This window comes from Marmota marmota, unplaced genomic scaffold, assembly GCF_001458135.2.
Source record: "Marmota marmota marmota unplaced genomic scaffold, marMar, whole genome shotgun sequence".
In the NCBI taxonomy this organism is placed as follows: Eukaryota; Metazoa; Chordata; class Mammalia; order Rodentia; family Sciuridae; genus Marmota; species Marmota marmota.
Window position 1 is genome coordinate 11,009,764 of NW_025999990.1, and position 14,665 is coordinate 11,024,428.

Consider the following 14,665-nt stretch of genomic DNA (forward strand, 5'->3'; position numbering starts at 1 on the left):
CTTAGTGCTTGGTGTATGCTCTGATAGGAGCAGGGTCCAAGAAGCAGCCTCTGCAGGCTCCGCAGCCCTGGGCCAGGGCGATTCCGGGACGGTTCCGGGAGCCGGAACTCGGTCGCCCCGCGCTCGGTGTTCGCTCCGATAAGATCAGGTTCTAAGAAGCACCCAGGCGCTGAACCCTAGCAATCTGTCTGCAAGCCGCAGGCGAATTGCAGCCTGAAATTACCTGATCTATGGCTGAATGAGCTGCGGTCAGTCGAAAACAGGGAAGGTGACGTCAGTTTACCAACATGGTGGCTGCTGGCCTCCTCTGTGGTCTGACCGGTGTGGAGAACCGAGATGGACCGCTTCCTTCCCCCATCTCGAACCCAGAATTCAGCCCTGAGTACGGTGCTTGCGCGGCTGGCAGAAACTGCAGCGCTGTAACCCTGCGTCTCTATCCCAGCGCGCGCTGCAGACTCTAGCCGCGGGGCGATTTGCTAAATAAGCAGTGTTACCCTCCGTGCGACAAACCTCTCGCGTTTGAGTCCCCGTAGCCGATCCTCGTGCGATGGAAATCCTTCCTCCAGGTTCCAGAGCACCCCACTGTTGCTGGAAATTCCTAACAAGATATCCTTTAGCCGTCCTGACTTGTCATACTCCCACACAGTGAAGCAGCACACGGGGGTAATGCACTCCCCTCGCCGCCATCTTCCTTCCTCATTCAGGCATTTGCATTTTTAAGAAACTGAAGACCTGATGATCATGCACAGCTGTGGGCTCTGTGGCTGTAACTGATGTAAGCTGTGACCCACTGGCAGGGACCACTCAGCAGTGGCTCAGCTCCCTGTCTGTATGGCCTCCCTCCATTATCCCGCCACAGAGCTTTGCTCCTGGCCAACCCAAGCTCTTCTGACACAACCCCAGTGTTTGATGCTCACATGTGACAAGCCCCAAGGTAAAGTACTCCCAGCTGGTCCGTTTCTCCTCTGAGCACTCAGTGTGCCCCACGCCCCCCTGCCCTGCCCCTTTTGCCTACATGCTATCATTGTGATTCTTCTGCTTTTGATTTTTTTTCTCGCTAAAATAGGAGTTCACTGAAGTCAGGATCAAAATAAGTTAGCAATTAACAGTAAAAATATATCAATTATTTATTGGAATGCAATTAACATAATTCCCCTGGAAATAGCTCTCTCGACAGTAACTGAAATGTCAATCTCTAATCTTAATGTCTTTCATTTTCAAACATTTCACACCCAAGTTCTTAAAAAAAATATTTCTGATGTCTCCTCACTGATGATTTCTACAGTGGCCTCTTAGGAGCACTTTTGAAATGACTTTTGAAATCTGTATGATAAGCCATAGCCAGGCAGGGGGTCTGACCTGTTACTTCTCTAAGATCTTTTGAAATTCTCCTATGATTTACATCTCTAAATAGGATGAAGTGATTTTGTGTCATCTGTCTCAGCAGGGACTCTGGGGTTATAATATTACTTTGGAATTATTTAGTCTTTTCACGTTAAAAAAATAATTCTGGGGACAAATGGAACAATGGCAGGATATTGATGGATTAGATCATTTTAATTAACTTTTCAATTAGTTTTTCCATCTGTCACCAGATCTAGGTCTCACTAAAGAAAACTTATTCTGGCAAACATACAAAATGCATGAATACAGAATGTTCTGTGCTTCACAATTAAATTAAAAAATATTTTTTAAAGCTGTCCAGAGACACTCTGTCTTCAGTACCCAAGATGACACCAGGAAAAAGATCACTGTTATGGGTGAAATATAAAAATCATTCACTGCATTAACGAGAAACAGCGAAGCTTTTACTTATAATCTGTGATGTGAAAGAACCTAAGAAGAAGCATGGACAGCAATGATCCTGTTCTTACAGCTTCAAGATTTCTAAATCACTTACCATCTAAGAGTTTCCCATGAAATACTGCCAGACCAGCAACTCTCCCAATAAAAGTGAAGTAGGACAAATGATCTTCATTACAGAGGCCCGAATTGGGATTGATCTGAAGTGTGTAGTTGTCCCTTTGGGAAAAGAAAAGAGAGAAGTAAGGCCCGGTCATAATTTTAAACAAGAAACCCAGGAAGCTGAATTTTTCTTTGCCATTTGTCATTCGGCTCCTGCGGTGCTCTGGCAAATGTCCTGCACCTGGTGGGAAAAGGTGTGATGGGAGGCTGGGAGTCAGCATCCAGTCATCCTCTGCTGGGCCCAGCTCAGCAACACGCAAGCCAGGCAGAGTGAGAGATCTGCAGAAGCTGCCGTTTGCCCACATGGGGTCTGTAACAATGTCAGCAAGCATCTGGGGAAGATGAGATGGGCTGCGTGATGAAGGGGCTGAGCAGGGGCTTCTACAGCACCTGCCCTTCAGGTCCTCTCCATGACAGAGGCCAACTTATTCCAGAGGCTAAGATTTTTTCCCTGCACTTGGTTAATATAACCATCACTCTGTCCTGAAAAGCCTCAAGAGTACCAGGCAAGACCCAAGTGTCTCAACAAGGCAAGCCTCAAGATGCCTGTTTGCACCCAAGGGTCCTGCTTTGATCTAACGATGAGGAGGATCCGTGCTTTTCAAACTGGACTTCATGGACAGGTTCCTCCAGGGGACATCTTGGAGCATATGGGTGAGAGGTGAGGATCTTGCCTCCTATCCTGCCCTCCACTTCAATGGTTTCCATCAATTACACAATGGACTTTCTCCATGGACTCAGTAACCACCACCAACACCACTGGGCAATTCTTGGCTAGATCAACCAAGAAGGATGTACTGAGGTTGTCTTCTAAAGGAGCTCCTGTGATAGTAGGAGCAAATGTGACTCCATTTTGTTTTATGACTTCATCCTGCAAAACAACCACGCCAAGTAGAAGAGTCATGACTGGGGCAAGATGTTCTTTTCCTTTTGCTATAGAAACCTTTAAGAACACAGAACTACCTAATGAGGTATTGTTTCTGTAACTGGGGTGACTGGGCTAACTGTGATTGGTTAGGCTTCCCTCCACTTGACTGCACTGTCCCGCTTCTGTAACCTGGCTTGCTTGCATTGGCTAGACCCCCTGAACATCCATTTTTCGGTTTTCAGGCTTATAAGGAGTGCCCTTGCAATTGTTCAGGGCTGATCAGGGGAACAGCTTTATGTTCTGGTCAGCTGCCACCGGTGTGCTTCAATAAAGGCTTGATTTGATTATACGTGAGTGGTCTGGAAGTCAATTTATGAAACCCTGGGACCAAGCTTTAACTATAACACTCCTAAGAGACAGGTGGCCCGAGGAAGCATCAGCAGAACACATGTCCTCCTAAAAGCCCAGGACTGATGCTCAATGCCTCTTGGAAAGGGCCACAACTATTCATTCTCCTGGTAGCTGAGGTCAGCCTTTGACTTTCAAGATTCCTCAGCCTGGAGAGAAATGGTTGGCCTTACTAGTCGCCAACATGCGTTGAGAAAGCAATTCAATCTGTCTCAGTTTTCCATGCCTGGCAGAGATGAAATCCTAATGCAAGGGGCAGCCTGGTTCTTCCCTTAAAGGACCAGGGTAGGGTCCTTTCGTGTCCCAAGCATGAGTTCTCAAAGTCTTCATAATTTGCCTTTATAAGTACGACTTCAGAGACTTTTCTTGTTCATGTAATGACGCTTTCTGAATTCTGACTCTGATGAATTCTCCTCTTGAAATAAAGGAACATTACAAATGAAAATTGCCTCTTGTTCCTTACCATAATTACCCAACACATTTTCAATTTCAATTCCAGGAACCCAACAGACAAGAGAAGAATCAACTTTAGGTGTTCATGGAGTATATTATTTCACCAGGTAGAGAGCCTGATCCAGACTTGTGGGAGATGGCGGGATGGGGAGGGATGGAATTGGGCATTGATTCATTTCAAATGAGTGATTAGCTTATCGTCCCATTGAGTTTAAATTCATTCAGGATAAAACCATTTCTGTGGGACCCACATTCTGAATGTACTCCATACTTACGTTGCAGAGTACTCGAAGAGACCGTAGTAGGGGTTGAACATCTCTTTGGACAGCAAGAAGAACCATTCTCTGGCTACGCCCCCATAGTCTAGACCTTTCTCGGATTCAAATTCAATCCACAGTCTAGCTTTTAGGACATCAGGTCTTTTTACAGACATGATTCTCCGGTAGGACTCTTCAAATATGTTATTTCTGTGTAGTTTCATTTCAAACCTGTTTGGAATATCAGCCTACACAAAAGAAAAAAGAAAAAGCTCAGGACCATACAGTAAATATGTACCTTGCTTTCTCAGGGGGAAAAAAAAAAAGGTAGAGTGATGGCAGGCTTCAAATAAACGTGCAGGGACAAGTGGTTCCAACTGAGATCCTCTCCTTTATGGATTCCCCCTCCCACAGACAGAATCCTCACTGTGTCAACATGGGGCACACAGGGCATCTACCTGCAGCTGAGTCAGCCATGACGCTGTAGAAGAAAACCTGCTGAAACAGTGTGGGCACTTCAACTACTAGCAAGAGAATGCCCAGCTCCATGTATGGTTTCAATCAAGGACAGGTTTTTTTTTTCCTCTTTTTTTTATTGGTTGTTCAAAACATTATAAAGCTCTTGACATATCATATTTCATACATTAGATTCAAGTTGGTTATGAACTCCCAATTTTACCCCAAATACAGATTGCAGAATCACATCGGTTACACATCCACATTTTTACATAATGCCATATTAGTAACTGTTGTATTCTGCTACCTTTCCTATCCTCTACTATCCCCCCTCCCCTCCCTCCCATCTTCTCTCTCTACCCCATCCACTGTAATTCATCTCTCCTTGTTTATTTTCCCATTCCCCTCACAACCTCTTATATGTAATTTTGTATAACAATGAGGGTCTCCCTCCATTACCATGCAATTTCCCTTTTCTCTCCCTTTCCATCCCACCTCATGTATCTGTTTAATGTTAATCTTTTCTTCCTGCTCTTCCTCCCTGCTCTGTTCTTAGTTGCTCTCATTATATCAAAGAAGACATTTGGTATTTGTTTTTTAGGGATTGGCTAGCTTCACTAAGCATAATCTGCTCTAGTGCCATCCATTTCCCTGCAAATTCTATGATTTTGTCATTTTTTAGTGCTGCGTAATACTCCATGGTGTATAAATGCCACATTTTTTTTATCCATTCATCTATTGAAGGGCATCTGGGTTGGTTCCACAGTCTAGCAATTGTGAATTGTGCTGCTATGAACATCGATGTAGCAGTATCCCTGTAGTACGCTCTTTTAAGGTCTTCAGGGAAAAGTCCAAGAAGGGCAATAGCTGGGTCAAAGGACAGGTAACCAAAACCTACAAACAATCCCCATCTGGCCAGGCTCGGACCATTTGCATATCTGATAGGGACCACAGGTGGTAAATCTGATCCACGAGGCCTCCGACTTCATTTGTCACGGGGAGTGCGACCCTGATTCTGCCAAAGTTTGGGCTGTGAGAACCACCTCCTAGAAGAACGAGGTCCAGGGCTGGCCTTGCCCTAAGAATGGGGCTGAGCAGAGCACAGCCGTGCAAATGTGACAAAGACACCAAGTCGTTTCTGACACTGGAGGACACGTGTTCTAACGTGAGCCCTGAAGAACAGAGAGTCATTTGGAAAGTAGTCATCAGCGAGGCACTTGAACCACAGGTGGAGTGATCCACGACAGAGTGAGGACGAAGCCATCTGTGCCTCATCCCAGTGGATGCCCAGAACTCCAGGCATCACCTGGGAGCATGCCCAGGGAGAGGAGGATAGACCTTTCAAACCGTGTGAGCTGGACAATTAGTGGACTCTCCTTTCCCAGTGATGTCACAACTGTAAGACCGAAACTGGAGTAGTACCATCAGAACTAGCACAAGAGGCACAGGTGGAAGGACTTGGGGGTGATGGGTCAGGGGTAAGCAACACTGTAATCTGCAGCACCGCCTGTAAAAACCTTACAGGGTTTCTGGGTTGTAAACTGCCACCGAGAATTGCAATAAAAAAAATTACACTAAGGCTGCCAAGTATTATAATTATTTGTTACATAATTTATAAATGTTAGTAGTTAAAACTACACTTCTGAATTTAAAGCGAAGGACTTGAACACTTTTAAAACCTGAATGTAGACTGTCTAAAATATGACAACCAGATGCAACTGTATGGGCTTCCCCAGATTTTGTGACTGCAGTCATGAATTATTTTATATCCCATAAAAGTAATTTCTATCTTTTTAGGTTTTACATAAGAAATTATCCATCAGGTGATTTGATATGTAATACTGAGTCAATTTCCACTTACCATTTCTGTTAAAAAGAAAATTCAGATTGAAGATCCAGGTGGATCAAAGTGCAGTAAAAAAGGGAAGGCAATATTTTTAGTATCCATGTAAAAGCAACAAATGGGGTGTTCTGAGTAACTCTGGCAGCTCACAGACAACCCAAACACAGCATTTTGAGAAGAGAAGATTACTCACGGGTTTCTTTAATTTCTTCCTAAAGTAGTCATATTTCTGCTTAAATTCTCTGGAGTATGGAACAGCCTGGAAGATAAATTTATAAATATAGACAATGCAAACAATTTGCTTGAAATTTATGTACACCGAGCCAACATTCAGGGAGTTTCATGAATCATAAACCTTAAATACTTACTTCCCATATTTTTCATAGCACATTTACATAATGTCTACGCAGCACATGGGAAAGTCTTAGGACTAATCGGCACAGAATGGGGCTTTCACCCCCGAAACCAATTGTCTTTGCAGTGAAGAAATCATTTAGGGTGTGCTGCACAAACTAAATATGCTTTCTCTGTGATTTTCATCAGACTCTAAAATATAGACATACATATATATGTGCATATATATATTTTGGGGGTATTGGGTATTGAACTCAGGGGCACTTGACCACTGAGCCACATCCCTAGCTCTATTTTGTATTTTATTTAGAGACAGGGTCTCACCGAGTTGCTTGGAACCTCGCTTTTGCTGAGGCTGGCTTTGAACTTTCCATCCTCTTGCCTCATCCTCTCAAGCCACTGGGATATATATTACTCATTTCCCCTGTTAAGAGTTATTGTTCTTGATGTTTTAACACACAACTCAAAATGACCTATACTGGGCATTTTGAAAAGTCTATTCATGCTTTAAAAACCTCTGGGGGAAATACCATGGGTAGACAGAAAAGTGAATTAACACCCTTGGTGAGGAACGCAGTTGGGCAGATGGCGCTCTGGGAAGACCTCCAGAGAGGAGTCACCAGGGGTGCTCCTTCCTACTCAGGGTTCCTGGATGAGGATTTCTGTAAACCTCAAATGCCTTCTTTATGAAGCACAGGGATGGCGCCACAGGGGTGGGCTAACATCCGAGCCAGCTGAAACTATTCAAAAGTTCTGGTGTCTCTTCAGGCAGAGTAACAACATTTTTATGTACCATTTACACAGCCCTTATTTGCTATCTGTAAAGCAGCTTAGAGGCAGAGCCTGACTAGGCTATTGAAAAGGCTCAGTTTTTTTTTTTTTTTTAAATGAAGTAGAACGGACTGTCTTTTGCATATACACAGAGACACTGGCACCCACCTCACAAGTGGAAACTCACTGCTTTTTAATGAACAGTATAAATCTAGGAAGCAAATAGTTATGCTCGTATCATTTAAGGCTAAGTTAATAAAATATACCAATTCTCAGGAAAATGTCTCCAGCCTACACCCCTGAACCTTTTGTCATGCTTATTCTTGACCATAAAGAGAGAAAGCGAAGAGCAAATGCTTCTGTCCTTCACCCTCCGTTTCATAAGATTAAACAAATAATTCATGAAACAAAAACATATAACCATTCCATATGGAAAATGTTCATGTCATTTGTTTTGAATTCAAGAGCAATGAAGACATCATACATGTATACCTTAAGAACATTCTAGAGAAGAGTCATACTGCCTAGGGCCTGTCCTAAGTTTTCAGGCCCATACATTTCATTCGAGTTTTCCACTGATCAGGAGAGCCGACCATACATCCCATGTGTTCTGGCAATGTTTAGTCTGAGGAAATCATGTGTGTTTTCCTCGTGTGTGGACTAGGGTGGTGGTGCTGGGATTAAATGCAGGGCTTCACGCATGTTAGGCGAGTGTCTATGCTGAGCCACGTCCTCAGCCTTCAGGTATGAATCCTGACTCTTGTCAATACGTGGACGACCATCCATGTACAGATGAGGATACAATGTTCTTATGCTAACAAAGACATGGTTTTCTCTGCTCTACCAACACTACACTCCATGACCAATTAAAATCTATGTATCACTTTTTGGTGGTTCACTTGTTCATTTGTTCAACAGACATTTCCTGAGCCCGACTCTGTGCAAGGTGTGCAAGGCATTTTAAGTGCTAAGGGAATAATGGTACATAATGAAAAAGGTCCTTTTCCAGTTCCCAGTTAACTGGAGGCTAACAAGCTTTTGGGGCCGACAGGCAGTGAGAAATATGAGGATCAACAAATGCAGGTATCACGAGGGAGAAAAACATCCGTCCATCCAGTGCAGAGTTCAGTTCTGTGTGAGGTGGTCAGGAAGGGCAGCTCTGGGGGACCTCTGAGCAAAGGGAACAGGCCAGTGACAGTGAGTACCAAATCCTGAGGAGGGAAAGCCTTTGGTTGATGCCTTCAGCTAGGACTGTGACTGAGGGGAATTAAATTGAAGATGTGACTTCCTTCCATTCTCTAAGGACAGGCATAGACCACCTGAATTTTAGGAAGACGCTGCCACCAGGCAGTTCTGACATGTCCTCTCTGCTAAGGAACATCTTCATGGTTAAGCAGAAGGGTCTGATCAGATCAGCTTCGGTCTCTTTCATTTCTAAATGTCTGATTCCCAGTAATTATTTTTTTTTTCCCCTTCCCAAGTGTTGAAAAAATGCGTTAATATTCATCACTGTTTACAGAAAAAGCTCAATGGCATTTAAAAGGTGAAAAATTTCCCAAGGAACAGATTTCAAATGTTGGCCCCCACCGTGACATCCATTCTTGTGCTTGCCTTGTAACCGGCAGGTGCTGACTAGATGTGGGTGGAAATAGAAAGCTGAGATATTTCTGGTCTTTGGTCTTTCTTCTTCTGGGGAACGGTGCAAGAAAGTTAAACAAACATCATTCTCCTCCAGTGCTAACTATCCTTCCTCTCAAGAGGTATTTCTCAAGATGGAAAAATTTCCTGCAAAGATTCCAACTGCATACCAGGACAGAGATGGCCATACGCAGCAGCTTCTGAAGAGAATTATGTGTATGTTTCTTGCATCAGACACACCAAATTATTTATCCTCTCATGAAAACCTGGCATCTCATTTTCTTGCATACAATTTAACTTGTAAAACACACCTATGTGAAAAATTAACATACCTGTGAACTTAGCCCTTTGGCTCTGCTTTGAAAACGTTCCCTTCTTGGTAGTGTGAAACCTAGCTGATTGTGTAGGTCCGTTCCAAATATTTTGTGTCATTCTATTCTGGGTGATGCTGGACCAAAAAGACTTGTGGAGATAACTGGTGATGCCAGAACATCAGGGCTCTAGTCTTTGTTCTGACATTTTGGGAATTGGCGACAACACGATTAGCTTTCTGAGCTTCTGGTGAGCTGGTGATAACACCTGCCCCGAGTACACTGCTGGGAGTTCCCAATCAGCTGACAGTCCTTGAGATGGCCTTCCTTCTAGCAGCATGTATGGACAGCACTTAACGGCGCTACTGACGCATCCGTCAGAGAGAGCACATACTAATTTCTGAGCACTGCTGTACACTGAGCCACCACAGAAAGGGTCTCTCCTCATCTGACAAACGTGTATAAATGCTGGATCAATTCAGAGCTAAGATTCTGAAAACTTGGGGAAAAAGAGAGGGTATAGGCATCCCGTCAGCAGTAGGGCTCAGAGGAACAAGGGGGCACTGGACCCAGACACAGGTGTTTGTGTTTAGTTGTTCATCTTTTTCCCACAGGGACACACAATTTTGTCAACAGTCTATATGTTCCAGGGTGCCAGAGCAGAATTCTCTGTTTAGACCCTAACATCTTAGTGGGGAAAAGAAAAGTATCTACTGGCCAAGAGACACTGAAAGAGGCTAACCTAGCTGGGACCACAAATGGGAGAAAAACCAAAAGAAACAGGCCTGTAATAAACCGATACTCCAAACCTGTTATGAGGTTCAGTTATCCTAACTGAGTGGCATGAACCCAGGCTAACAAGTTGACTATAAAGACAGGTCAGGATTTACAAAAGCCACCTAGAAAGAAAATGAAGATGAAAACACACACACACACACACACACACAAAATAAACTATCATTAAGGAGAATATAGACAATGAGTAGGAGATTTAATGCCTCAGGACCAGACATAATAAAATAACCCGAAAAGACATACTAAACAAGTGTTTTTAAAATGGTAAAGGCGATGAACGAATTAAAAAAGCAAAATTTACAAGACCATTAAATAGTACTTGGAGCAAGTAAACAGTCACTGAAATATTAGATACAATGAACAGATAAAGAATAGATTCTATAAAAATTTTAAAAAAGAATTCACTGGTAGAACTAAGTCATGATTCACAATATGGCAGTGATAGCGCGCACGAGAGAGAATGTGAAAGTTAAGAGACAAGAAAGACAATATGCGAGAAAACCAAAGGCCCAGTTAGGACTTACAAAGACAGACTCAGAGCTTGGTGCGGTGGTACACGCTCGGGAAGCTGAGGCAGGAGCATTGCAAGTATAAGGTCAGCCTCAGCAACTTAGCAAGACCCTGATTCCCAGTACTGCCCCAAACAAACAGATCTACAGAGGATGAAAACATGCAGTATGTAAAGAAACAACAGCTGAGAATTTTCTGGAAGAGAGATGACCTGATTCCCTGTGTCGAAAAATCTTGAGCCCAAAGCAGGATAAACAGAGAGAAATCCACATAGTGAAATTCAAGGACACTAAAGGCACAGAGAAAAAATTTAAAGTCACCAGAGAACAGAGCTATTTACCCACACAGAAATGACAGATTGACAACAGACTTCTTGCCATCAGTATGGAAGCCAGAAGACAAGCGAGAATGTCTCCAAAGTACTGAAGGAAATTAAATGACAATTCTTTCACCAGCTGAACTTCACCTCGAAAGAGGTCCGACCAGACATTCAGAGTGGAAGACCAAGAGGTCCCCACTCCAGCTCACTGGTGGTGCTGCTGGGCTGAGGCTCTCATCTTGAGACGGCATCAGCAGCCCAAGGAGAGCTCCATAAAACAGAGACTGCTGTCCCACCCCAAGCTGTTGAGTCAATGGATCTGGGGTGGGACCTGAAAACATGCATTTCAAAAAAAGTTCCCAGAAGAGGCCTGTGCTCTGCAGACCACACACTCAGAACCACAAGTGCACTGTGCACTTCAGTGAAAACCTTGGGGAACAATGGAGACAAAAGCCAATGGTGGGCCAAGAAATCTGTTTATACTTTTATCACTTGGCAAGAAAGGAGGAGAAAAACTGCAAGAGATAGAAAAGATACACCATACAAACACTAAGGAAGAGAGAAAGTGAGTGTGATTACACAAACCAACAAAACTCACACAGCAACAATCACTATGGAGATTTTGATACAAATCTTGAGTGGATCAGACAATCAGGAAAAAGGTAGTAAGGATCTGGATAATTTAAACATCACAACCTGGACCTAATGCACACATCAAGAACTCTACATCCAGAGAGACACTACATATTTCTTAAAAACACAAAAAGAACACTTACAAAAAATAACCAGACCTCCATTATGTTTCAAATACCTAACAATATTCCCTTAACAATGCAATACAACTGGAAATAAGAGGTGGATAGGCAAAACCCCCTCTAATCCATGCTGAAAAGGAGATGATAAATATTTACAAAAATCAAGGACAAAAATCATATGAAAACTGCCCAATATTTAGAACTCAATAGTAGAGCCAAATATCTACCCCAAGTTGGCAAATACCTAAATACACATATTCCTACTGAAAGCAGTATCACTAATAACAATAAAAAAGCAAGCAAGTCTCCTTTATTAACAGAAAACAGAAAGAACAGATATCTTGCTTGGGAGCAAACCTACCTGAATTTATAATGCTAAATAATTTTCACTGATAATAAATAAAAAGGAGTAGTGTTCTGAGTGAAGGTGGGTGACTGATAAGTGATAAAAAAAATAGTGAAAACTTCAACATCATCATGTGAACCATCTTCTGTCAACTGCAGACAACATTGTTTCTTGAATTTGCCTTGTTTTTAATAATGGAGAAGGGAAATACCATTCTAATAATCAATTTTAGTGTGAATATGAAAAAAGAAGCTATCAAAGCACGGCAGTGTTTTTTAGACTACAGAGAGAAAAAAGTATTTGACTGTATTGGGGGGCATTTTATAGAGGGAATAGTATCAAAATAGCTGAACAAATTCAATGAAAGAATTAAAAAAAAAAAAAGGTCAGAGGAGTCAGATCCAGTGGCTCATGCCTGTAATCCCAGTGACTCAGGAGGCTGAGGCAGGAGGATTGCCAGCTAGAGGTCACCCACAGCAACTAGTGAGGCTGTACTCAATTTAGAGAGATGATGTCTCAAAAAATAAAAAGGGCTGGGGGTGTGGCTTGATGTTAAAGCAGCCCTGGGTTCAATCCCCAGTACCAAAACCAAAACCAAACGGCCAGAGGATGTCAGTCCTCAATGCACATTGGCCCTGCAGCATCTCTGAAGTTTTCAGATAGACATCTCTTCATCATTTAAAATATAATTTGAACTGAATCAAAGCCACAAAATTCGTATTCAGGCACAGTTGTGAGAAAGTGAGTGGGTCAGCAGAGTTAAAGATCCTTAACTGCCAGTTCCCCCAAGGTAGCAACCACCTCATCCAAATGCCTACAGATGTTTAAAGTTGGAAGAGATGTAAATTTATTAGTGCCTATTTACTAACTGTGGCTTAAAGAAATGACAACGCTCTACAAAATAAAGGCCTGGCTTTGCATCAGAGAAGGAGAAAGGGAGAAATTTTAATTATACTTTTAAACCACCCTTTTACAAAGGAGAATGAAAAACACTTCATTCTGTTACCATTAATCAAACCATATTCTTTTCCTTCACAATGAACATCCCATGAAAAGGCACACTTAGCTGGACCCCACCTGGAAACTTTGGTGAGGAGGAGGAATGTTAAACAACTCATTCATTCCCGTCCCTGGCATCACGGTAATCAGTCACACACAAGAGATGCATATATAGATGAAATCAAAAGCTTATACTGAAGGGTCAGAGTTTGAGAATACTGACCGGGCCAGTGATGGCTGGGTTCTGCAGTCTTGGGTCTTCCCATTGAGTAATTTTGCTATCTGAAAATGTTAAAAAAAAATAAAAAATCAGCAATTAGTTCAAGTCTATTTTATGCAAAGGATGTTTTAGCAAGAATGATTTCTGGATTCTTCAAAAGTTGTCCAGTGCCTTACATGGTGTCCCCCCCACAAGGGTAATGACTTAGTATTTTAGGGTTAGAAGGTAACTATGTGGAAATTCCTCACATACTGTTTAGTTAAAAATACTCAATTGAAAATGCACAACTAAAGTGAAACCATCTTTCTGCATTGTTTTTGGCAAGCAATCTGCTGAAATTTCAATTATAAACCCCTGTTCTTTCAAGGATTTATAACTTGATCTTGATTTTCATTTAATTAAAAAAAGGCATAAAAAGTTTTAGTTCCCCAGAAGGTTAACACACACACGATTTTTTTCCCCTCATTTCAAATAGTGTTTTATTTGCTTATGGTACTGAAAAACCGCTTTCAATTAGGAATCCTGCATTGAACAAATATAATCCATTACATGCGTCACTCACACGCACACAAAAACCAAAGCAGCTAGGGCAGTCCAAAAAATGAGTATTAGATGCAGCCCAGGAAGACTCCAGAGGAAGTGTCCCTTTTGGCCACATTGGCAGAGCGGTTTTTCTTTCTTCCAAATGAGTCTACATTACCTTCAGCACTACTTGGGTCTAGGGGACTGAACACAGCAGCTGGGATTTGTTACTGTGCCTAATTAAAGACTTTAGGAATTCCTGGTGTATGCTGCAGGGAAGGGGAGGACTGAGGAAGATGGGTCCTATAAGTTGGTCAAAGGCAGGTGGCAGTGGTGTGGAACCCTGTGTGCATCTACCCTGAGGCAGGACTATTCCCAATGCACTCAGTTGTAACAAGTGTACCAGGAATTTCTAAAAGTCTGATGTTATTTTAATAAAACCAGAGGTAAAGTTTTTTAAAAAAAGAAAAGCTCCCAGAGCTCATGACTCTTTTAGAATCCTTATTTTGCTTTCACGCTGGCATAAAATTTGCATGAAGAGTCTAAATGGTTTTAGAAGAAAAAGGCATTTTTGTGTCCCCTGCCTTGAAAGCAGAAGACTTTGGAAAGGAAAAGTTGCTATTGTGATGGAAAACAAAAGAAAATCAAATAAAGCATACAGCAGAGTTGGTGCCTTAAAACATCAACTTGGATTTTAACTGTTTCGACTAGATTTTGTCATAAAATCAAAAAATAAATCGGCTATTGCCAGTACAGGAGGATTACCAGAACCATCTGCCATACCTGGGCAGCAAGCTCCATCCTCAGCATTACACCCAGCCTCCCCAGGAGGCCTCTGCTCGCCTCTGCCCAAAAAGAACAGATCAGCAATCCTC

The 14,665-nt window shown here is 42.5% G+C and overlaps 1 protein-coding gene across 6 annotated transcripts in view; it reads right to left on the reverse strand.

Moving 5' to 3' along the window:
• Nedd4l (NEDD4 like E3 ubiquitin protein ligase) overlaps positions 1-14,665 on the reverse strand; it is a 140,951-nt gene that overhangs the window by 29,809 nt on the left and 96,477 nt on the right. For all 6 annotated transcript variants that reach the window (XM_015482349.2, XM_015482351.2, XM_015482347.2 and 3 more), the window contains 4 exons: positions 13,272-13,330; positions 6,444-6,509; positions 3,970-4,199; positions 1,901-2,022 (listed from right to left, as the gene is read on the reverse strand). In XM_015482349.2, coding sequence (XP_015337835.2) covers positions 1,901-2,022; positions 3,970-4,199; positions 6,444-6,509; positions 13,272-13,330 — 477 coding nt within the window. The remainder of the gene's footprint in view (positions 1-1,900; positions 2,023-3,969; positions 4,200-6,443; positions 6,510-13,271; positions 13,331-14,665) is intronic.